At 38.9% G+C, this 24,552-nt stretch overlaps 1 protein-coding gene across 3 annotated transcripts; it reads left to right on the top strand.

Annotated features, from left to right (window-relative positions):
* The first annotated feature begins 4,331 nt into the window (after positions 1–4,331).
* EIF2S3 (eukaryotic translation initiation factor 2 subunit gamma) lies at positions 4,332–23,269 on the top strand. 3 transcript variants are annotated; one of them, XM_044911846.1, is made up of 12 exons: positions 4,332–4,513; positions 5,062–5,125; positions 6,073–6,200; positions 6,285–6,406; positions 7,843–7,937; positions 9,589–9,747; positions 11,218–11,352; positions 13,180–13,274; positions 13,624–13,768; positions 15,587–15,633; positions 16,167–16,206; positions 22,844–23,269. In XM_044911846.1, the coding sequence occupies exons 1-12, from the start codon at positions 4,445–4,447 to the stop codon at positions 22,846–22,848; spliced, it is 1,104 nt and encodes a 367-aa protein (XP_044767781.1). In that variant the 5' UTR covers positions 4,332–4,444; the 3' UTR covers positions 22,849–23,269. The 3 variants fall into 3 exon arrangements, with proteins under 3 accessions (XP_044767781.1, XP_044767780.1, XP_021561296.1); XM_021705621.2 differs by having other exon boundaries at positions 4,345–4,513; positions 15,587–15,756; positions 16,034–16,206; XM_044911845.1 differs by lacking the exon at positions 9,589–9,747 and having other exon boundaries at positions 4,338–4,513; positions 7,843–7,901; positions 11,281–11,352; positions 15,587–15,756; positions 16,034–16,206.
* The last annotated feature ends 1,283 nt before the right edge of the window (positions 23,270–24,552 follow it).

Genomic DNA, 24,552 nt, shown 5'->3' with positions numbered 1-24,552 from the left:
TGCCAGAAGCACAGCTTTAGGGTTTGGGGAGTGTGGTTAAGGATAGAGACGGGATTGAATCCAGGCTCTTAGGTTATTTACTGCTTCTAAAACGAAGTTCTTAAAAAAAAAAAACAGTGATTGCATAGCTCTCTTGGGACAAAATGTCTTTGCTGATACAGGGCAGAGAGGGACTTGAGGTAAGTCAGCTTGTGGTGGTGGTAGCTGAAGTAGAAGCAGGGGAAACAGTACATGAACAACAGGGCCCAGGCCTGGGTGAAAGGACCGCTGAGCTTCATGCTTTCCAGCGACTTGAGAGAGGAGCAACACTGTTTCGGTAAGGGGCATTGGAATGCCAAGTATAGGTGAGACAGGATAGCCCTGTGGGATTGAAGCCTCAATACTGTCAAGATGGTGATTCTCCCTAAATTGATCTACAGATTCAAAACAATCCATATCAAAAACCCAGCAGGATTTTTTTTTTTCTGTTTTGGCAGAAATTGACAGGCTGATCCTGAAATTTATATGGAAATGCAAAAGCTCTAGAAGGGCCAAAACGGTTTTGAAAAAGGACATAGTTAAAAGACTTAACACTTTCCAGTTTCAGAATGTACTATAAAACTACAGAAATCAAGACAGTGTTGTACTGGCATAAGTACAGACATCTAGATCAATGAGAGTCCAGAAATAAACCCTTTTATGGTCAGTTTATTTTCTACAAAGATACCAAGGCAATTCAATAGGGAAGGGATTGTCTTTTCAACAAACGGTGCTGGGACAATTGCCTATCTGCAACTGTCCACAATTTGGATGGAGTTAAACCCTTTCCTCACACTTTACACAAAAATTAACTAAAAATAGATCATAGGCCTAAATATAAGAGCTGAAACTAGCAACTTCTAAGAAGAAAACCTAGGAGTAAATCTTTGTGAACTTGAGCTAGGTAAAGTGTTCTTAAGTATGATACCAAAAGCATGATTCATAAATGAAGAAATAAATTGGACTTTGTCAAAGTTAAAAACTTTTGCTCTTCAAAGATACCATTAAGAAAATGAAAAGACAAGCGACTGACTGGAAGAAAACATTTGCAAATCATGTGTCTGATAGAGACTTGTATCCAGAATATATGAAGAACTCTTGCAACTCAATAATAAGAAAATAAGCAACCCCCAATTTAAGAATGGGCTGGAATAGCTTTTTTATCAAAGAGGAAATATGAATGGCTAATAAGTACATAAAACGATGCTTAATACATCATTAGTCATTAGAGAAATGCAAATGAAAACTGCACCTACTAGAATGTCTATAATAAGAAAAAAAAAAATCAAGCATTGGTGAGGATGTGGAGAAACTGGAGCCCTCATAGATTGCTGGTAGGAATGTAAAATGGTGCAGCCACTTTAGAAAAGTTTGACTGTTTCACAAAATGTTAAGCATAGATTTACCATCGGACTCAGCAATTGCACAACTAGGTATTTACCAAGAGAAATGAAAATATGTTTTCATAAAAATGTATACAGAAATGTTCATAGGAGCATTATTCACAACAAAAACTTGTACACCAATGTTCATAGTATTATTCACAATAGCCAAAAGTGCAAACAATCCAAATATCCATCAACTGGTGGGAGGATTAACAAAATGTGGTATGCCCAGGTGATGGAATTTACTCAGGAATAAAAAGGAATGAACTACTATTGATAGATGCTATAACATGGATGAACCTCAAAACCACTATGCGCAGTGAAAGAAGCCAGATGCAAAAGACTACATATTATATGATTCCAATTACGTGAAATGTCCAGAAATTGTCCGTAGAGACAAAGACTTTAAGTGGTTGCCTAGGCCCAGAGACGGAAAGGGGGACTGACTGCAGATAGACATGAGGGATCTCTTTGGGGTGACAGAAATATTCAAAATCTGGATTGTGGTTACACAGCTCTGCAAATTTAGTAAAAATCACTGAATTGTATACTTAAAGTGGGTGAATTTCATGGTATGCAAATTTTACCTCAAAGCTAACTTTTTAAAAAAAGATTTGGGGAGTTTTCTTTTTTTAAAATCTTTTTATTTATTTATTTGAGAGAGAGAATAAGAGAGCTAGAGCACGAGAGGGGGGAGGGTCAGAGGGAGAAGCTGACTCCCTGCTGAGCAGGGAGCCTGATGCGGGACTCCATCACAGGACTCCAGGATCATGACCTGAGCCGAATGCAGTCGCTTAACCGAGCCACCCAAGCACCCACCTCAAAGCAAACTTTTTTTTTTTTAAAGATTTTATTTATTCATGAGAGACAGAGAGAGAGAGAGAGAGAGGCAGAGGGAGAAGCAGGCTCCCAAGGAGCAGGAAGCCCGATGCGGGACTCGATCCCAGGACCCTGAGATCATGACCTGAGCCGAAGGCAGACGCTTAACCATCTGAGCCACCCAGGCGCCCTCAAAGCAAACTTTTTAAAGAGTATACTTGTGGGGCGCCTGGGTGGCTCAGTCGTTAAGCATCTGCCTTCAGCTCAGGTCATGATCCCAGGGTCCTGGGATCGAGCCCCGCATCGGGCTCCCTGCTCGGGGGAAAGCCTGCTTCTCCCTCTCCCTCTCCCACTCCCCCTGCTTGTGTTCCCTCTCTTGCTGTGTCTCTCTCTGTCAAATAAATAAAGTTTTTTAAAAAATAAAGATTATACTTGTAATTGCCTATGAATTCCAGCTCTGTTACTTACAAGCTGTGGGATTGTGGGCATGTTATGTAATATTTTAGGGACTCAGTTTCCTCACCTGTAAAAATGGGAATTATACTATCTACCTCATCAGATTGTTGTGAGGAGTCAATAAAGTTAATACTTCTAAGTCAGTGCCAATATTTAACTATAATTTTTAATTAATAACATTTCTTGTGACATTTCTACTTTCAGTACACGTTTCTGACAATGAAGCATATTATGTTCTATTTATTATCAATGAATTTTACTTTCCATTGAGATAAAATTCACATACCATTAGATTCACTCTTTTAAACTGTACAGTTTACTGGTTTTTAGAATATTCACAAAGTTGTGCAACCATTACTAGTTCAACGACATTTTTTTAAATTGAAGTATAGTTGAAAAAAATTGAAGTATAGTTGACATACAATATTACATTAGTTTCAGGTGTATGACATAATGATTCGGCATTTCTACATTTTTATCACCTCAATGGGTTTTCTGAATTGGTTTTCTGTGGGACCATACTATTTAGAATGTAAGATAAATTCTAAATTTATTAACTTACAAATCTGTAAGTTAATGAATTCAAGAACTAAATGCCTCCATTCAAATACAATTGTACAGTCTCTACCATCACTTAACCAATGAATGCCTTTATTGAAATAGAACTTCCTATGTTAGGTAAACTGTTGTAACCTAAAACTTATGTGATAGAAAACATATTCCTTTTAATCTTACTTCAGTATTCTATGAACACAGGTAATCTAAATTCTTATTCACCTCTTCTTATATTTTTTGCCGGCTAGAAAAGAACACCTGTTCGTGACAGAAAATTTGTAAAGTATAGAAATGCATGGGGAGAAACAAAAATTACTCGACTTCTTGTTGATACACCGTGAAAAAAAAGTTAGGAAATTCCCCGAAGTCTTTAAATTGTAAAACACCGATTTAGTGGTAATCTTTCCATTAAAGAAGTGAGTTTTCCTGTATGGGCTTAAAAAAAAAACAAACAAAAAACGCCTCCGTGGGCGCTCTTACAACACCTAGCTTCCATCCTATGCTAACGCCATGCTGTGCAGTTTAGAGCCACTACGGACCGCCTCCCGGGCCCTAGAAACCTGTCTCTAAGAACAAGTTAGGGACTTTGCTCTTCCCATCCCTGGGCCGCTGACCACTTCATCAAACCTCCGCGCGAGGGCGCCCTCTCCGCCGCCCGCCAGGTGACGCGCAGGGCCGTAAGAGCGGCCAGCGTGGCCATCACAGCCGAGCCGCACCCCGAGCCGATCTCGCCTTATTAAATTACGGAAATCATAAGATGGACAGCCCCACCGTGTGTCCTCACACCCCCAGAGAACATTCCCAGCTTCCGGTAAGTCTTCCGGCCATCCCCACGGGAACCGGAGATGGCTTCTCCCTCGCCTGCGCGCCTGGCGGTTGCATCACCCGCCTAGCAAGGCGGGGTGGGGGTGGGGGTGGGGCGGGTCTTCTTTGGGGGCTGCCCTCAGCGTTGCCTGCACAAAAATCCGTCAGGTCTGCAACGAATGGATTCCGAAACTTTGCCTCCTGTTTTTTAGTGAGTTTTCCGGCAGGCACTGTGTAAACCCAAGCGGAGAGAAGTCCAAGCAGCGAGGACCCTGCTGCACGGGCCATCCTCCTTTCCCAGGCGTGGGCCCTAGTCGGCCGTCCCGCCTCCGCTCCCCCGCCCCACACAAGGGGACCTGCGTTCGGTTAGGCAGCAGCTGGGGCGACTTCCTTCCTCTCGGAGCAAGATGGCGGGCGGTGAGGCTGGAGTGACTCTGGGGCAGCCGCATCTTTCTCGTCAGGATCTCGCCACCTTGGTAAGGTTTCGTTCTGCAAGGATGCGGAGTGAACTCAGAAGTGGATGATCGAGCCTCCTGGGAGGCGTTGAGACGAGGCAGTGCCGGGCTGTCTGTCGGGAGCATGCGTTAGGAGGGAGACTCCTGCCGCTGCCTGCACCTTGGCAAGTTCGCGAGCTGTGCATGGGGCTGTGAGGTTGTGGGACTTCAAGCCCCCGAAGGATTCGGCTGGAAAGTCATGACGTTAAATGTTATTAAGGCTTTTGCTTCTTAAGGTCTGGGAAGGGAGTGTCTACCTCGTCTTCAGTGCTAATGCTGTCAAGGTTGGGGGGGGGGTCCTCGGGCTTTCACATCTCCCATAGTGAGTGGAGGTGTAGTCTTCTATAACGATGAAGGACTTTTAGGGCTTCCCAGTCATCAGTACAGTATTGCTTTTGCAGGAGAAGTGCTTTAGAAGTAGAGGAGAGCTGTTACGTGGTGGCAAGCTGTGGGTAGCAAATGTAAAATCAAAGGAAAAGTTGTGATCTGTCTTACGTACAGCGATGTAAAATAAAAATGTTTCATTGCAGGATGTTACCAAGTTGACGCCACTTTCACACGAAGTTATCAGCAGACAAGCCACAATTAATATAGGTAAGATGAGAATAACTTGGTGACCTGACTTGCTTGGTCTCGACAAGTAATTTTAACTTCTCCCTTTGTATGATTGCCTGAATTTTATGAGGACGCAGATGTTCAAGAAATAGACTTTGAGCCTGTGTGAGTAAAGCACCTGCCGGATTTTGTGGGAAGCATATATTGCTCAAGCCTAGCTCATGTCTAGGTGCAAAGAAAAGATACAGACATGAAAAATTTATTAGCATAAGGCAAGATGTAGTCGTATGTAGCAGAAGAGGTGAAAATGTGGTGGTACTTGTCACACAGGGTTATTGCAGGGGCATAATTTTCACAAAAGTTTTATTTGGTATATAAGTGATTATTAAGAAGGTTTTTTTTTTTCCCTCCTAATTGCCATCTAGAACTTTAGAGGAGAAGGTATGTTGACTGAGTGTCAAATTTAAATTTGATAGCCTGTACAAGTGGCACAATTAAATGTAGTTAAAAGTAAAGCTCTACCGTCAGGTTATTAAGAAGTTATAAGGTATGTGCTAACCTTGATAGCATTACCATAATTAAACCTGGGTTGTTTTCCTGGATTCTTTTTGGTGTTGTCAGGACTCATACCTGTTTATGCTGGAAAGTTCCTTAGTATTTAGGATTTTATCTTCTCCTTATTAAGTGTTTATTTTAAATGAAGGCAGTCTTTTATGTGATCAGAAACATAAGATGAATAGCTTTTCCTATACTGGAGTGTAGTTTTTGAACGACATCGTGATTACATGGAAAGTTCCATTCAGTCCTGTATCAAAATAAGGTTTTGTTAGGAAAGAATATGAAGAACGAAAAATTGAAGTCACTGTTGGTTTTATGTTGATATTTATAGTGAGTTTTAGCTTTGGGTTTTCTACTCCAGTGCTTTTTGAAATAGTGTTTGGTGTAACTGAACGTACATGAATTAATTTCTTACACTTTTTCTGTAGGTACAATTGGTCATGTAGCTCATGGAAAATCCACAGTTGTAAAAGCTATTTCTGGAGTTCACACTGTCAGGTTCAAAAATGAACTAGAAAGAAATATTACAATCAAGCTTGGATATGCTAATGCTAAGGTGAGCTTGTACTGTGGAACTAGAAATAACTTTGTTGAATGTGCAGATAACAAATTTGAATCTTTTTTCCATTGGAATTTTTAGATATATAAACTTGACGACCCAAGTTGTCCCCGGCCGGAATGTTATAGATCCTGTGGAAGTAGTACACCAGATGAGTTTCCTACAGACATTCCAGGGACCAAAGGGAATTTCAAATTAGTCAGGTGACCTCTTTCAAAAAACACTTTATAGTTCATATTCTATTGTCTTGTGATTGTGTTTTTTGAAATATTTAACTGAGATTAAATTATTAAACTAATTGCTGAATATTTTTGTTGTCTATTTTTTAATGTTCTGGTTGTCTATAATGATAGTAATTTGAAAGGTCAAGTATTTCAACCTCAATTTAGATACTTCCATTCAAGTTCTCCAAAGGAAAGGTATCATGTAAGCAGATGGAATGGAGGGAAACACAGCTCGTTGGATTTAGGGGAAGCTTTTTGTCAGGCTTTCTACATTTCTTTTTTTTTTTTTTTTCTCTACATTTCTTTTAAACAATGTTTCTGTTTTTTAGTTAGGGGATGCACAAAGCCATTCTTAATTACCTCTCTTCAGTACGTGGGCTTGTTACCCATCTAGTTTCTGAATGTGATTCATATCCTGGTTCTTTATCAGAGGATACAGACCTCTACTCCCTAGTGATGTTAATGCAGTTGGGGATGGCCCACAAGGAAATTTTACATTGAGGCAAGGCTGGGACTGGGGAGAGGCGAGTGAGGCCCTTGCCTTGGACCCAAAATGTAAAAAAAAAAAAAAAAAAAAAACCCTCAGTGATCAGGATAAACAGTATTTCAAGGCAGTGCTTTTTGAAATTGATGCAAAAAAAAATCCTAATAGAATATCATTTGTTTAAATAAAGACAACTCAAAATTACAGATTTTTTCCCCTCTTCAGTATTACTACTTATTTCTGGTTCGGTGTGGCATTATTAGTTACCTTTGATATTTTTCTCGTTGTGAATTTTTTTGCATTAATTTTGTTTTTAAAAAAATTTAAATATTATTTATCTTGATTAGTGAGTTTTTTGGCACTCTCTTAAATTTTGCCCCTAAGGCAAATGTCTCACTCAGCCTCACCCTGGTTCTGGTCCTCATCAGAGATCAGCAAACTTCTTTTTTTATAAGTGGCCAGATCATAAATATTTACAACTTTGCAGGCCATAGGTTCTCTGGGAAGAGGCTACTCATCTCTGCTCTTGTGTTATGAAAGCAGATGTAAACAATATGTGCTTGAGTGGGTATGGGCCAGATTTGGCCTAGGGGCCTTTTGCTAATCCCTGTTTCAGATCTTGACAGTGTGAGCATACACTCTTTAAAAATAGTGATTCTCAATAAGTAGCAGTTTGTCTAAAATAGTACTGCCATCTCTACTTCAAATTGGCAGTTCCAGCTTTTCAAGGTGCTGGAGGAATTTTTGGCAAATTATTTTTTCAGATGGCAGTGCCCATTCTGTTAACACTGTTTTAGCTTTCAAATCGATGACATTTCCAGTATATATTTTCTACCATACTCTATACCATATTCATTTTGATTGGATTTGGGAATTTCTGTGTTGAAATATGGATTGATTTTAGTACTGATTGCTATTTCTTAATTGTTAGACATGTTTCCTTTGTTGACTGTCCTGGCCACGATATTTTGATGGCTACTATGCTAAACGGTGCAGCAGTGATGGATGCAGCTCTTCTGTTGATAGGTAAATATATCAGAATTGGTTTCGACAAATCAATGTGGAACAAATCCAAGATGGGATATTTAAAGGAGCACTAAGGCCATTAAGGGTCATATCCATTACCTAAGGGTGACACAAATGAGAGCTAACATGTCATCCAGGATGACATCCCTGCCTACCAGGTATCATAAAATACTAAGCAAGGTAGATGTGGGGCTGATATGAGAATTCTTAGGTTAATATATATATATATATATTTTTTTTAAAGATTTTATTTATTTATTTGACAGAGAAAGACACAGCGAGAGAGGGAACACAAACGGGGAGTGGGAGAGGGAGAAGCAGACTCCCTGCCGAGCAGGGAGCCCTATGCGGGACTCGATCCCGGGACTCCAGGATCATGACCTGAGCTGAAGGCAGTTGCTTAACCAACTGAGCCACCCAGGCGCCCAGGTTAATATATATTTTTAAATTAAAGTCAGTAGTGCATTTTTCCCACCTAGATCACATGAGATGATTTATTATTTTAGTTTTAAACTTGTAAGTGTACATGTGTTTTTCATCCACTGCAACGTTGATGTATAGTGGTTTTATTTAGATGCAAATCTCATTCATAGTAAGTGCTGAAGTGTAGACCTAATTGGGGTTTTCAAAGCTAGGGTTGTGCTACCTTCCTTATGTGAGCTGTCAAGAGATTTCATTGCTATGGGACATTATTTTTATTTTTTTAAAGATTTTATTTGAGATTGAGAGACAGAGATCGAGCAAGAGCAGGGAAGAGAGGGAGAAGCAGCCTGAGCAGGGAGCCTGATGGTGGGCTCGATTCTAGGACCCTGGGATCATGACCTGAGCCGAAGGCAGACACTTAATCTATGGGACATAATTTTTTTAGAGGATGCCAAGTAGATACAGTACAGGACAGCTCAATATCACTGCTTGGGGAAGGTGACTGTTGGAGTGCCCCCCAAAAAATGCCAATTTCTTTATGACAACACTGTTGTTAACTGTGCATTTAGTGTTCTTATCTCCCTTTGTTAGGGAGTACCCTTTGGTAGTAGTTGAAATTCACAGACTGTAGTAAGCATTTTCCCTTAATTACTCCCTACCTCTCGGGAGCTTAACTGGGCCAAAACATCTCTAAGACTGGATAGAGCCAGAGGGCTATACCTTATACCTTAGCAAAGGCTAAGGGCAGACCCTGGGATGCCAAACTTGTTGATTCCAAGCTTCTTGCATAGCACCAGGGATAAAAGCCAAATGATCTGAAGGCTCCAGTGAACGCAGGCACAGAGGGTGAAACAGGGCAAAAGGTGGATGCTTGGCAGTGATATCCAGGACTTTTGCCTGGAGTAAGGCTAGGACATGCATAAGTTTCCTTTAAGTTTGTTTTGGTAGTAAAATACACTTAAAATAATATTTACCATTATAATTATTTAAAGTGTACAACTCAATGACATTAAGTACATTCACAGTTCTGCAAGCATCACCAATTTCTAGTTCCAGAACATTTTCGTTGCCCCAGAAGGATACCCCATGCCCGTTAAGCAGTCACTCTATGCCATACCTTCCCCCCATCTCCTGGCAACCACTAATCTGCTTTCTGTCCCTATGGATTTGCGTATTCTGGATATTTCCAGTTAATTCTCATGCATCTTTTTTATTCCTCTTCATCTAGCTGGTAATGAGTCTTGTCCTCAGCCTCAGACTTCTGAACACCTGGCTGCTATAGAAATCATGAAACTGAAGCATATTTTGATTCTACAAAATAAAATTGATTTGGTAAAAGAAAGTCAGGCTAAAGAACAGTATGAACAGATCCTTGCGTTTGTACAAGGTAAGAAACCATAATTGCTAATAAATCTATGAATCACTTTGAGAGGTATTTAATCCAGATACCGGATGTTAAATTTAAGTTTTACTATAATAGACTATCTGAAATAGATAAATTTATGCATCTTAAGACTTTATTTCTCTACCTACTACTTGTTAGTCACCGGATACAATTAGTGAAATCTGTTTGTGAATTTGATAAACTAAAGCACATACATCTTTTCATCCACATATATTTAAAATACTTTCTTAATGAAGTATAGTTGACATATTGTTACATTAGTTTCAAGTGTACAACTCAGTGATTCGACAGTTCTGATAATTCTGTACATTATGCAGTGTTACTGACAGTAAATGTAGTTACTGTCTGTTACCACACAAAGTTGTTAAAATATTAATGTATGTGTTCAGTATGCTATACATTTCATCCCGGTGACTTATTTTATAATTGGAAGTTTAAACTGAAGTATATTTTTGCTGGCTGAAAGTTAGAACTGAAGTTGTATTCTGGAAACTGTGAGTCGGTTTAGAAAAAAAAGTCCTCTTTAATGAACAAAAGATTTTTTTGTTTTAAATTTAAGTCTTACACTACTCTTACCTAATACTTTGATCATTGGAAGTGACAATGATATATTTAATCTTTATAGTGTTCATTTGTCTGTTGCATAGGGTTTTTCATTTCAGGGAAGATATGATGCATGTTATTGTTGCAATTCTCTCTCAGCGTTGTTGGAAGGGTTGACTCCCATGAACCTAGTTCTGTCGTGATGAAAAAGAATAAGTCATTTTGATTAAAATCTAATTATGTTTGGTCCATTTCTTTGACCAACCTGTTTGACATATAATTAATAAGGAGCAAATATTTTATGAGCTAGTAGTCTTTGATTAGCAAAGAGTCTGTAATTTTATCTTGACATTTTTTGGGAGGTTAATTACACATTATTAGAAATTTTTAAACTAGTAAAGTGCTTTTTCCCAGGAGTGTATTTTATTCCTTTAGACAGTATTATCATTTTAGTATAGTAAATACATGTGTAAATATATTTTAACAGTTTTTTTCCATAAAGGGACTAGTGTTCATTTTCAGGAGTAAAACAAACAGAATACTGCCACCTTTCTAAACAGAATTATCACTTTGCATTTGTTTGTTGCTGGCATTTATGTGAGGATGTTTAGGCATCTATTTTAGTTTTTTTTTTTTTTTAAGATTTATTTATTTAGAGAAGGGGGGCAGAAGAAGAGGGAGAGGGAGAATCTTAAGCAGACTCCCTGCTGAGCACAGATCCTGCCATGGGGCTCAATCCTATGACTCCAAGATCATGACCTGAGCTGAACCAAGATCAGGAGGCTCAACTGACTGAGCCACCAAGGCGCCCCTAGGCATCTATTTTAGTAATCTTAATCTTTTCCTGTAACATAGAAAGATCAAGTTCTGTAAAACTAAAGAATCTTAATCTTTCTGAATTTTATATAGGTACAGTAGCAGAAGGAGCTCCTATTATTCCAATTTCTGCTCAGCTGAAATACAATATTGAAGTTGTTTGTGAGTACATAGTGAAGAAAATTCCAGTACCCCCAAGAGACTTTACTTCAGAACCCCGACTTATTGGTAAGTGATAGTATTTGTCTTTAACTCTTAATTTGATCTTTTTGACATTGGTGAGTCCTCTTTTTTTTTTTTTTTTTTTTTTAAGATTTTATTTGTCAGAGAGAGAGAGAGAGAGCACAAGCGGGGGGGTACGGCAGGCAGAGGGAGAAGCAGGCTCCCCGCTGAGCAAGGAGCCCAATGTGGGACTCGATCCTAGGACCCTGGGATCATGACCTGAGCCGAAGGCAGACACTTAACCGACTGAGCCACCCAGGCATCCCGTGATTCCTCTTGAAGGGTGTTTATTAATACTTCTCTTTCTGCAGAGATAATAACAATCTCCATAAAAATTTTTTTTGATTCTGGGATTGTATTGGCAGTGCTAGATTGCATTACTGGTAGAGGGACAGAGTCCCCACACAGAAGGAACTTTTAACCTTTTTGTGGTCTGTATATGGCATGTCATGTGATCAAGATGGAGTTGTACAGTATTCTCCATGGAATTAAAATGTTTTAGTCAGGAACAGGATATTAGAACTTTCGTACAAATGTTTTCATTGTAACATTAATGAAGATTTTCATGTCCTTTTCACTTTTATTTAAGTTCATAGGACCAATATTGGTACTGTGCTAAGCTTGTGGTTCCTACACAGAGATGTAGGAGTCTTTTTTTTTTTTTAAAGATTTTATTTATTTATTTGAGAGAGAGAATGAGATAGAGAGAGCATGAGAGGGGGGAGGGGCAGAGGGAGAAGCAGACTCCCCGCTGAGCAGGGAGCCCGATGCGGGACTTGATCCCAGGACTCCGGGATCATGACCTGAGCCGAAGGCAGTCGCTTAACCAACTGAGCCACCCAGGCGCCCTGTAGGAGTCTTTTTAAAACAGACATTTGAGCCTCTCTGGGCCTGCATCTGGTGCCCCCCTTTATATTGTGGGAAGTGTTCTCTTGGGTGATTGTGATGCGTATCCTTGTTAAGGGTCACTGCTCTCAGGACCTAAGTTCAGTTCATGCATTTCTAAAGTTGTTTTGTAGTTTTTAAAACTAAATTTTAATTTAAGAAGTTATACAGAGGTAGATAAAGAAAGAAAAGTCCATAGTCTCCCTGCCTTTCGCTTCTAGACCCTTAGCCCAGAAGTAACCAAAGTTAATGGTGTGTGTTATTCTCACACCTTCCTCTTTATTCACCTCATTATGTATAAACATGTACGTGTTTCCTGTTTTAGTTTTACTTTATGGAAATGGGATCATAGTCTGTGTTATTTTTGTCTAGTTTTGTGTGTGTTTTAAATAGTATATGTGGGTTATCCTTTTAGGTCATTACATTATTGGTCAAACATTCTTTTTTAGGGGTACCTGGGTGGCGAAGTTGGTTAGGTGTCCAAACTCTTGGTTTCAGCTCAGGTTGTGATCTCAGGGTCATGGGATCGAGGCCCATGTTGGGTTCCACGCTAAGTGCAGAGTCTGCTTAAGTTTCTTTCTCCCTCTCCCTCCGCTCATCCCCCCAGCATGCATGTACGTTCTCTCCTAAATAAATAAATAAATAAATAAATAAATCTTTAAGAAAAACAAAACTCAAAACATTCTTTAATACCTGCTGATATTCCATAGTATGGACGTACCATAATATGCCCCCTATCAGTTAACTTTTAATTTATTTCCACTATTTTCATCATAAGTAAGCCTGCAATAATCGTAGGAGTACTGATAGTGGATTCTGTTAGAAAGTCGCCCCTGTGTGTATAAATATTATGTGGTTACTATCTTAGAAAAGTTATCTTAGTAAAGAATATTTCCTTTAAAGTTAAAATGAGCAGAATTAGCTTTAATTTGTTTTGTTTTCTTTTAGTTATTAGGTCCTTTGATGTCAACAAACCTGGCTGTGAAGTTGATGACCTTAAGGGTGGTGTAGCTGGTGGTAGTATTCTAAAAGGAGTATTAAAGGTGAACTGGATTTTTATTGTTGTGTTTTTATTTTATTTTTCCATTGTCTTAATCATAAGGTGAATAGTACGGACACTCCAAATTGAAAGTAAAATTTTTTTTTTTGAGTATGGAGCACGTTTTATATGGAGATAAGCTTATGTGGTAGGTAGTTAGCAACAGTTGGATGGATGTTTCTGGTTTTGAAGCTCACTTCCACTTTTTTTTTTTTTTTTTTTAGTAATAGTCCTCGACATAGAGAAATAATTGCCTTTTCAGTTTTGGTGTCTTCCTATTAGGACTTTTGATATGTAAGTGATAATGGTGTCATCCCACAGTAATTCTAATTACTAACTTAATATGTTTACAGGTGGGCCAGGAGATAGAAGTCAGACCTGGTATTGTTTCCAAAGATAGTGAAGGAAAACTCATGTGTAAACCAATCTTTTCCAAAATCGTGTCGCTTTTTGCAGAACATAATGATCTTCAGTATGCTGCTCCAGGAGGTCTTATCGGTAAGGATTTTTCTCTCATCCCTACATTTTTATTATTTTTATTTATTTACTTTTAAAGATTTTATTTATTTATTTGACAGAGAGGTACAGCAAGAGAGGGAACACAAGCAGGAGGAGTGGGAGAGGGAGAAGCAGGCTTCCCGCAGAGCAGGGAGCCCGATGTGGGGCTCGATCCCAGGACCCTGGGATCATGACCTGAGCCGAAGGCAGACGCTTAATGACTGAGCCACCTAGGTGCCCCTCATCCCTACATTTTTAATTTGTGGTATTTTTCATAGGAAAAGGATTACCCAAAAAGATAATATTGTAGATTTTTAATTGGGTATTTTATTTGTTTATTTTTAATTTTTTATTTATTTTTTTGCCAGAGAGAGACAGTGAGAGAGTGAACATAAGCAGGGGGAGTGGGAGAGGGAGAAGCAGGCTTCCCACTGAGCTCGATCCCAGGACCCTGGGATCATGACCTGAGCCGAAGGCAGACGCTTAACGACTGAGCCACCCAGGCGCCCCCTAATTGGGTATTTTAAATAATTGATTGGAGTGGGAAACATTCGTGTGGTTAAACTGTTGGTTTTAGTTCATAAAATAGTTTCATGTGTTTGTAAGAGTTATTTCTAAGGATAAAGAAGAATACATTTTGGTTTAGTATATGAAGTAACTCCTTTTAGCAGTAATAAAATAAGTTTTATGATCCAGCATTTAAAATGATCAAGTATACTTTTTTGTCTACACAATTTTGGTGGTAGAGAGTGGTTGTTTTTTTGTGTGTTTTGCAAATGGAAAGTTACCCACAAATGTCAATTGAATCCTGTCAGATCATGTTTACTCTGAGGTGGGAATAAAAAAATAACTTCGATTGTGTAGCAATTACTGAGATGATTTTATGGATTTTTCTAGTTCCTTACGACTTAGTTTCTTACCAGATACCCAGAAAAAGACAAGATTCAAAGAGAATTAGATATGTTGTTCCTTTGGATTAAAGAAGAAATTGTTGGATAAAGAAGTTTGTCTTTTGGTTCTCTGGTTTTTGGGTATATAATTCAGTTTTCTATCCTGTAATTAAGAGTTTACTGTATAGGGCGCCTGGGTGGCTCAGTCGTTAAGCGTCTGCCTTCGGCTCAGGTCATGATCCCAGGGTCCTGGGATCGAGTCCCACATTGAGCTCCCTGCTCAGCGGGAAGCCTGCTTCTCCCTCTCCCACTCCCCCTGCTTGTGTTCCCTCTCTCGCTGTCTCGCTCTGTTGAAAAATAAATAAAATCTTAAAAAAAAAAAAAAAAGTTTACTGTATATAATTTAATGATAATGCTCATGTAGCAACCACCCAGCTTGAACAGTTATCAGTACTTTACCAGTCTTGCTTCATCTTTATGTCTCCTTCTCTCTCCTCATACGCGGCTAAAATATTTTAAGGTGGGTCCCAGGAATCATATGTGAAGTCCTGATGTTATTTTTTTATCAGCCTTCCAGGGGAGAAATGGCAGGCAAATATTCTAAAAATTACTCATGAATTTTTATCTTTTCAACCTTTATTAAGTATATTCAGACTCATTTTTGAGTTAGACTGTCATTTCTGTCCTTTGTTTAGAATTTAAATCAAGAGACTGTTCTCAAATGCCCAACTAATCCATGGGTTTTTGTTTCTATTTCTTCAGGTAAGACAGGTATTTTGTCATGCCTGTGTAGCTATTACATGAGTATGAGAATATAAATTTGTATTAAAATGTATAGGTATACGTTGTACTTGTTTGACTAAGTTTTGGGTAAACCGCTTTATAGAAAATAAAAAGTTGGGCTTTATATGTCTTGTTTTTATATCAGGAGTGGGAACAAAAATTGACCCCACTTTGTGCCGGGCTGACAGAATGGTGGGACAGGTACTTGGTGCAGTTGGAGCTTTACCGGAGATCTTCACAGAATTGGAAATCTCCTATTTCCTACTTAGACGGCTGCTAGGTGTACGCACTGAAGGAGACAAGAAAGCAGCAAAGGTAAGTGCTCTCTGTAATTCCTGTTTCAGAAAAGTGGCAGTGATGTTAGGACCAGTTTTGAGGTTCATTCTTTTATAGTTAATGTGGGATTAAGATAAAGAAAAGGTGAGTAAATTTGGCTTTCTACTTTCAGGAAGTTGAAAAGTCTCATACTAGGTTAGCAGAGATGGAAAATTGCTGGTATCTATTGTTGGCAAGGATGTAGGAAAATAAGCAGTCATTTTTGGAAAGCATTTTCTTGATTTGGGGTTTATCTTTCCTCGATTTATTTTCCTAGGTGCAAAAGCTCTCTAAGAATGAAGTGCTCATGGTGAACATAGGATCCCTGTCAACAGGAGGAAGAGTTAGCGCAGTCAAGGCCGATTTGGGCAAAATCGTTTTGACTAATCCTGTGTGCACAGAAGTAGGAGAAAAAATTGCCCTTAGCCGAAGAGTTGAGAAACACTGGCGGTAAGTTTACAAGCCTTTGTCACTATCTAATAAAAAAGACACAGTCAGTTCCCTTAAGTTCTTGGTGGTGTGCATGCACACTTTACCTTAAACACAGCAGTTCTTTAGATCAGCTGTTTATTTGGATGACTTTGAATCTGTATTTCTAGCCCTGATTTGTGATACACACAACCTATGAAAAAAACAATGAATTTAGGTTCAGTATTTCTCTTTGGATTTTTAAAACTTTATATTTGGAAATAATTTCAAACTTAACAAGAAAATTGCAAGAATTGCATACAACTCCTGTTCCCTTTTCCCAGATACACAATTTATTTTTGTGTGTGTGTGTGTATTTTTCTCTATGTATAAACTTTTTTCTCAACTGTTTGAGGAGTGGGTTGTGTATATCATACCTCTTGATCTCTTAACACATTGGTGTATATTTCCTAAAAACAAGGACATTATCTTAATTAACCACTACAAGAAGTTAACATCAATAAATTACTGACACCTACAGTTGATAATCCAGTTATACAGCTTGTCCCAATAATGTTCTCTAGTCCCTCTGGTCTAGGCTCACTCACTGCATTTAGTTGTCATATGTCTCTTTGATCTCTAATTGGGTACTTCATCAATTTTTTTTTGTCTTACTTGACATTGACTATTTTGAAGAATACATTTTTACTCTTCCTCAATTTGAGTTTATCTGATACTTCCTAAGATTACATTCAGGTTATGTATTCTTGGCTGGAATACTTATATAGGTAGTGATGTCTCCTCAGGAAATCACAGCCAGAGGCACATGAGATCTGATTGCTCCTCCTTGTGAAGATTAATTTTGATTATGCAGTTGAAATGTTGTCCAGTTTTTCTACTATATACTCTTTATACCTGTGCCCCTACTAAGCATTTTGTGGGAAGACTCATTGAGACTAGGTGAATAGCTTACTCCTCATCAAATCTCACCCCCCTGGATTTAGCATCCACTGATAATTCTTGTCTGAATTGAACTTGATTATATGATTACAAAATGACACCCTTCCCCCAACCCACCACTTCTCATTTATTGTTTTTTCTTCCCTATTGTTTACTTAACTGGTTATGATATAGACTCATGGAATTCTGTTTTATTTCAATAGGTTATGATTCATTACTGTCCTTATTTATTTTAATGCCCAAATTGTTCAGGATTTGTCTAGTAGAGATCCTTCAAGCTGGCTTCTGTGTCCTTTTGACAGGTCCACATCATTTTTTTTAATTTACTTTTTTTTTTAAGATTTTATTTATTTATTTGACAGAGAGAGAGATTGCGAGAGCAGGAACACAAGCAGGGGGAGTGGGAGAGGGAGAAGCAGGCTTCCCACCGAGCAGGGAGACCGATGTGGGGCTTGATCCCAGGACCCTGGGATCATGACCTGAGCTGAAGGCAGACGCTTAACAACTGAGCCACCCAGGCGCCCCTCATTTTTTTTTTTTTTTTTTAACAGTTCCTTAGTTTCCTGCACAAGATATTCCAAACTCATCTTATACCTCCCCTGCTCCAGTTTTAAAATTGGCCATTTCTCCAAGGAAGCCTGGTTTCTTTTAGTGGGGAATGATATTTAGAAATGAAGATCTGGGTGCTAGATGTGCTCATTGTTCCTAGGGTGCTATTCCTTCTTCTTTTTTTTTTTTTTTATTAAAGATTTTATTTATTTATTTGACAGAGAAAGACACAGCGAGAGAGGGAACACAAACGGGGAGTGGGAGAGGGAGAAGCAGACTCCCTGCCGAGCAGGGAGCCCGATGCGGGACTCGATCCAGGGACTCCAGGATCATGACCTGAGCTGAAGGCAGTCGCTTACCAACTGAGCCACCCAGGCGCCCAGTGCTATTCCTTCTATGTCCTTTGAGTGGATAAGCAAGGAGACACATCTTTGACTTCTGACTGTTTGCTCTTAGTTACCTAGTTAGTTACTGAATCTACCCTTTCCTTTCTATTCTATGTGGCCTCATTATGCCCCTTACTGCCATCATTTCATACTTAAAAGTTACTGCAAAAGATGGGGTGCCTGGGTGGCTCAGTCAGTTGAACGGCTGCCTTCGGCTCAGGTCATGATCCCAGGGTCCTGGGATCAGGTCCCACATCGGGCTTCCTGCTCAACGGGGAGCCTGCTTCTCCCCCTGCTTGTGCGTGCTCTCTCTCTCTCTGACAAAAGTTACTGCAAAAGATTCCTAATTTGCCTCTTCCATTGTTAGTTAAGAGCTCAAAATTAATCTTCCTAAAACATTTTTATTATGCTGTGTTCATTAATTTCCAGTAGTTTGCACTACTTTATGATATTCTGGACCTTTCTAAATTACACTGTTCTGGGTCCTCATTGTTGTCATAATTATTCAGATCACCTTTGGCGCTCTGTTTTTTGCTGACTACTTCCCATATTAAGGTTTCCCTGATACTGTGCCCCATGAAGGTCTCTCATCACTTACTGTTCAGAAGATTGATCTGAATTATTACTTTATAATTTAGAGAGAGTTAAACTTCTAGTTGAATTTTAAGTAAATAATCCTGCTTTGTGGTGATTTATGTCATTTGATTTTACTGTTTGGTGTGATTATACCATTTGCTATTATAGACACACTGATTCCCAGGGTATTTTAAAATAGGCTTAAATAATAAACTTTCAGAAACTCTCAACAGGGAATGTATTATTCTCACTTAGTTAGAATGGTACATTTCCTAGATCAGAACAGATTTTAAAATAAAAGGATTTTTTTGTGTGTCTGCCCACTAATACTATAAGAGGATTCTATCCACATAAAACTAGATTTTGCTTAAAAATTAGCAAGACTCCACCAGAAAACTGTTACTACTAATAATAAGTGGATTCAAGAAAGTTGTGGGATACAAAATTAATATATAAAAATCTGTTGTAGTTCTATATACTAACAACAGAGTAGCAGAAAGAGAAATTAAGAAAACGATTCTATTTATGGTTGCTCCAAAAAGAAAAAAAGAATTAAAAAAAAAAAATACCTAGGAATAAATCTAAGGAGGTGAAAGACCTATACTCTGAAAACTAAGACTTTGGTGAAAGAAATTGAAGACAACACAAACAAATGGAAAGATATACTATGCTTATGGATTAGAGGAATTAATATTGTTGAAATGGTGTTACTGTCCAAAGCAATCTACAGATTCAGTGCAATTCCTATCAAAATTCCATAGCATTTTTCATAGAATTAGAATAAATAATCCTAAAATTTGTGTAGAACCACAAAACATCCCAAATAGCCAAAACAATCTTGAGAAGAAAGTACAAAGCTGGAGATATCACAGTTCCGGATTTCAAGCTATCTTACAAACCTGTAGTAATCAAAACAGTATGGTACTGACACAAAAAAACAGACAAATAGATCCATGGAACAGAATAGCCAAGAAGAAAACCCATGCTTGTGTGGTCAGTTAATCTATGACAGAGGAGGCAAGAATATACAGTGGGGAAAAGAGTCTTTTCAAAAAATGGTGCTCGGAAAACTGGACAGCTACACACAAAAGAGTGAAACTGGACCACCTTTTTTTTTTTTTAAGATTTAATTTTTTTATTTGAAACACAGAGCATGTGCACAAGCATGGGGGGTGGGGGGGCAGTGGGAGAAGGAAAAGCAGATTCCCCACTGAGCAGGGAGTCCGACTTGGGGCTTTATCCCAGGACCCTGAGTTCATGACCTGAGCTGAAGGCGGACACTTAACTGAGCCGCGTAGGCGCCCCAAAACTGGACCACTTTTTACACCATACCCCAAAATAAATTCAGGACCTAAATGTGAGACCCAAAACCGTACAGTTTTGGTTTTTTTTATTAAAGATTTTATTTATTTGACAGAGACACAGCGAGAGAGGGAACACAAGCAGGGGGAGTGGGAGAGGGAGAAGCAGGCTTCCCACGGAGCAGGGAGCCCGATACGGGGCTCGATCCCAGGACCCTGGGATCATGACCTGAGCCGAAGACAGACACTTAACGACTGAGCCACCCAGGCGCCCCCCAAAACCATAAAATTCTTAAAACAGGCAGTAATCTTTGACATCAGCTTTAGCAGCATATTTACAGATATGTCTCCTCAAGCAAGGGAAAAAAAGCAAAAATAAACTATTGGGACTACACCAAAATATAAAGTTTTTGCACAGCAAAGAAACCATCAACAAAATGAAAAGACATTCTACTGAATGGGAAAAGGTACTTGTAAATGATGTATCCGGTAAGGGTTTAATATCCAAAATATATAAAGAACTTCCACAACTCCCCGCCAAATAAGCCAAACAATTCAGTTTTTAAAAGGGCAGTGCACCTTAATAGACATTTTTCCAAAGACATACAGGTGACCAACAAACACATGAAAAAATGCTTAGTATCATTAATAGTCGGGGAAATACAAATCAAAACCACAATGAGATATACACCACTCCTGAATGGCTAGTGTCAAAAGGACAAGAAAAAGGGGCACCTGGGTGACTCGGTTGGATGTCCGACTCTTGATTTCAGCTCCGGTCATGATCTCAGGGTCGTGAGATTGAGCCTCATGTTGGGCTCCACTCTAGCGGGGGGTCTGCTTGAGATTCTCTTTTTCTCAAATAAATAAATAAATCTTTTTTAAAAAAAACCCCAAAATCAAGAAATAACAAGTGTTGGTGAGGATGTAAAGGAAAGGGAACCCTCATACACTGTTCCTGGGAATATAAATTGGTGAGACTACTATGGAAAACATTATGGAAGTTCCTCAAAAACTTAAAATGAAAATACCATATGATTGGGACGCCTGGGTGGCTCAGTCGGTTAAGCGTCTGCCTTCGGCTCAGGTCATGATCCCAGGGTCCTGGGATCGAGTCCCGCGTTGGGCTCCCTGCTCCGCGGGGAGCCTGCTTCTCCCTCTGCCTCTGTCTCTCTCTCTGTCTCTCATGAATAAATAAAAAAAAAAAAAAAAAGAAAATACCATATGATTTGGTAATTTTACTACTGGGTATTTACCCAAAGAAAACACACTAATTTGAAAAGATACATGCGTGTATGTATCTATGTTTATCGCAGTGTTATAATAGCCAAGTGTCCATCCGTAGATGAGTGGATGAAGTAGATATGGTATATATACACAATGAAATATTACTCAGCCATAAAAAAATGAAGTCTTGCCGTTTGTGACAACATGGATGGATCTAGAGGGTATTATGCTAAGTGAAGTAAGTTGGAGAAAGACAAATACTATATGATTTCAGTCATCGGTGGAATCTAAAAAACAGGCTTGTAAATATAGAGGACAAGGGACGCCTGGGTGGCTCAGTCAGTTAAGCGGCTGCCTTCGGCCCGGGTTGTGATCCCAGGGTCCTGGGATCGAGTCCCGCATCGGGCTCCTTGCTCAGCGGGGAGCCTGCTTCTCCCTCTCTCCTCTGCTTGTGCTCTCTCTGTCAAATAAATAAAATCTTTTAAAAATATATGTAGAGAGAGGACAAACTAGTGGTTTCTGGTGGGGGGGATGAGGTGGGTAGGGGAACAAGTGCAATAGGTGAAAGGGATTGGGATTAAGGCTTCCAGTTATAAAATAAGTCCTAGAAATGAAAAGTGCATGTTAGGGAGCATAGTCAATAATATTGTAACGTATGGTGCCAGATGGTGAGTACACTTATAATAAGCATTGAATAATATGTAGAATTGTCAAATCACTATGTTGTACACCTGAAACCAATATAATATTGTATGTCAATTTTACTTCAATAATAAATTGAAATAAAAAATAGTCAAATTTTTAAAAATTAGCAAGTATGTTAAAATTATTAAATGAGAGCCTCTGAATGATCTTTACATTCCCTACGATTGTAGTTTTACCCCGTATTTAGATGGGTTTTCTTTTTTTTTTTAAAGATTTTATTTATTTATTCATGAGAGACAGAGACAGAGAGAAAGAGAGAGGCAGAGGGAGAAGCAGGCTCCCAAGGAGCAGGGAGCCCGATGTGGGACTCGATCCCAGGACCCTGGGATCATGACCTGAGCTGAAGGCAGACGCTTAACCATCTGAGCCACCCAGGCGCCCTAGATGGGTTTTCTTGAAGCTGTTGTTGAGGTAGCAGTCCAGCCTGGTCATTAATTAGAGCAAACATTGAAAGAGGGAGCAGAGGTCTCTCTGCTATTCAGAGTATCTGCTAATAGACTATACGTTCTTTTAGTTCGTCTCTTAATTTTCTTTACCAGCCAAGGTCATGCTAAATCCTTTGTGATCTGTTGAGTGCTGTGAATGGTAAAAAAGCAATTTTCAAGGAGAAAAGGATAGAAAATGAGATTTTTTAGAAAATCAGACTGTGGTAGATTGTGTATCAGCCTGATTCCTTATTTGGACTGGAAGACTGGTGGTTCTGGAGGGGTGAGTATATTTCAGTAGAGTGAAGACAAGCACATTTGTAGCAGCAACTTTTTGTTTGCTTTTTTGGTCATTCATTCTGGCTAGGGCCCATCTTTGCGGGTGTGAGGATCTAAGCAGAAAGCGTGAGCTTTCTTAGTGGAGCAGCAGGTTTGGGGAACATTCAGATTTAGCAGATAAGCAAGTAAAACCAGTTATGTCATATGATTGTGTGGTAATGATAATGAAATAGGTGTAAAATTCATAGTTTTTAAAATTTTCTTTTTGCAGTTTAATTGGTTGGGGTCAAATAAGAAGAGGAGTGACAATCAAGCCAACAGTAGATGATGACTGAAGAATTCCAGTGAAATCATACATTTGGATGGAGTCGGAATTTCTCTTTACAACCTGGGGGTATATTTTCAAAGCAATACTGGGAAATTAATTTCACAGCTCATTACCTTAGTGGTAGCTGTAAGGTTATTCTCATTTTTTGGTGATGAAAATTTAACCTCTAGTGCTAAAGTAGGGTCTACAATAAATGTAAAAATTGGCATAATGTCGGATTGAATCTACATTTTAGCAGAAATTAATCATTTCCAAATAATGTCTAATTTATACATTAGTGCAGGTTTGAAATGAAACTCCTTGCTACAACCAGCCTTTTCTGTAGCACACATACCAACAAACCTGTTTCAAATAAAGGTTTTCTTCTTACTTTGCATGATTCATCTTTGAGTGGTTCCAGGCTTGAAGGACTATTGTACCAGTAAAAACTTGAAGACTCAAGTTCTTAAAAACCAGCTTTCCTTTGCCCCATGTTTTATGTTGCTTTATCTTTGAAATTATGAGTGAAAAGGAAATTAATAAAAATTGTCCTTTAGGGCATAGGAGCTCATTCCCATGGACACACCTTTTTGTCCCCTTCCTCTTTTCCTGAACTGAAACACAGGAAACTAGAGCCGGAAGTTCTCACCTCTCTGTGGTGCCCTGCAATTGTTTCTGCATTGGTTTATACCTGAAACCTGATAGCCTTCCCCCATTGGAAAACACTGTTAAGCCAGATGATTCTAGATAAGTAACATAGATCTTTCTAGGCTTTACTTTATATTTTTTCTTAACTGCTTAATTGATATGGTTATAATGTAGATTCTAATATTAGTAACCTTTGGACCTTTCAAGAGGTCAGTGATGTTAGAAAGCAAAGGGTGAGCCTTTTGATTTTTAACTTATTCAGCATTTTCTTATATTTTTCCTGTGCTCTGCTTTATTTTTTATTTTTTTAAAGATTTTATTCGAGAGAGAGCACAAGTAGGGTGGAGGGGCAGAGGCAGAGGGAGAACCAGACTCCACTGAGCGGGGAGCCTGACGCAGGGCTCGATCCCAGGACCCTGAGGTCATGACCCGAGCTGAAGGCAGATGCTTAACCGGCTGAGCCACCCAGGAGCCCCTGCTTTATTTATTTATTTTTTTGTTTGTAAGATTCTCTTAAAGCAGTAGGTCCCAACTCTGGCTGACATTAGATTTGCTGGAGAACTTTAAAAAAAAGAAAAAGATGGCCTGCAGAGATTCTGACTTAATTGAGTAGGGATGGAGCCCTGGCATTGATACTTTAAAAAACTCCCCAGTGTTAAGAAATGAGTTTAGAGAGTTGAGAAGTAGGTGTATCAAGTAACACAGAATTTACTGAGTTTTGTTAGTCTAATAATAAATAGAGTCATAATAGTCTCTAGTTGTTTTTCTTAAATTTGCATTTAACGTGGGATTTGATGCCACAGTCTAGTAATAAGCTTTTTCAGGCATTGAAATTGCCTTGTAGAAATTTAGAAGGTGTGGCTGTGAATTGTTACTTAAATTTATAAGTTCTGAAGAAGCATATAATGTCATATACTTGATTGAAGTGTTGTGTTGTAGCATGAAGGACATTTAAATAAAGCAAGGTCCTAATCCAGACGTTAATTTTATATTTAACATGTCCCCATTTGTTTTGTAAGCCCCTT

Source organism: Neomonachus schauinslandi, chromosome X, assembly GCF_002201575.2.
Source record: "Neomonachus schauinslandi chromosome X, ASM220157v2, whole genome shotgun sequence".
NCBI classification, from domain to species: domain Eukaryota; kingdom Metazoa; phylum Chordata; class Mammalia; order Carnivora; family Phocidae; genus Neomonachus; species Neomonachus schauinslandi.
This window is presented reverse-complemented; position numbering and strand designations above follow the sequence as displayed.

Coding starts and splice junctions, on each gene's coding strand:
- EIF2S3 (XM_021705621.2), top strand. CDS start 4,445: ATGGCGGGCGGTGAGGCTGGAGTGACTCTGGGGCAGCCGCATCTTTCT. Junction 6,201..6,284: donor TTGGATATGCTAATGCTAAG/GTGAGCTTGTAC, acceptor TGGAATTTTTAG/ATATATAAACTTGACGACCC. Junction 15,757..16,033: donor GAGACAAGAAAGCAGCAAAG/GTAAGTGCTCTC, acceptor TTATTTTCCTAG/GTGCAAAAGCTCTCTAAGAA.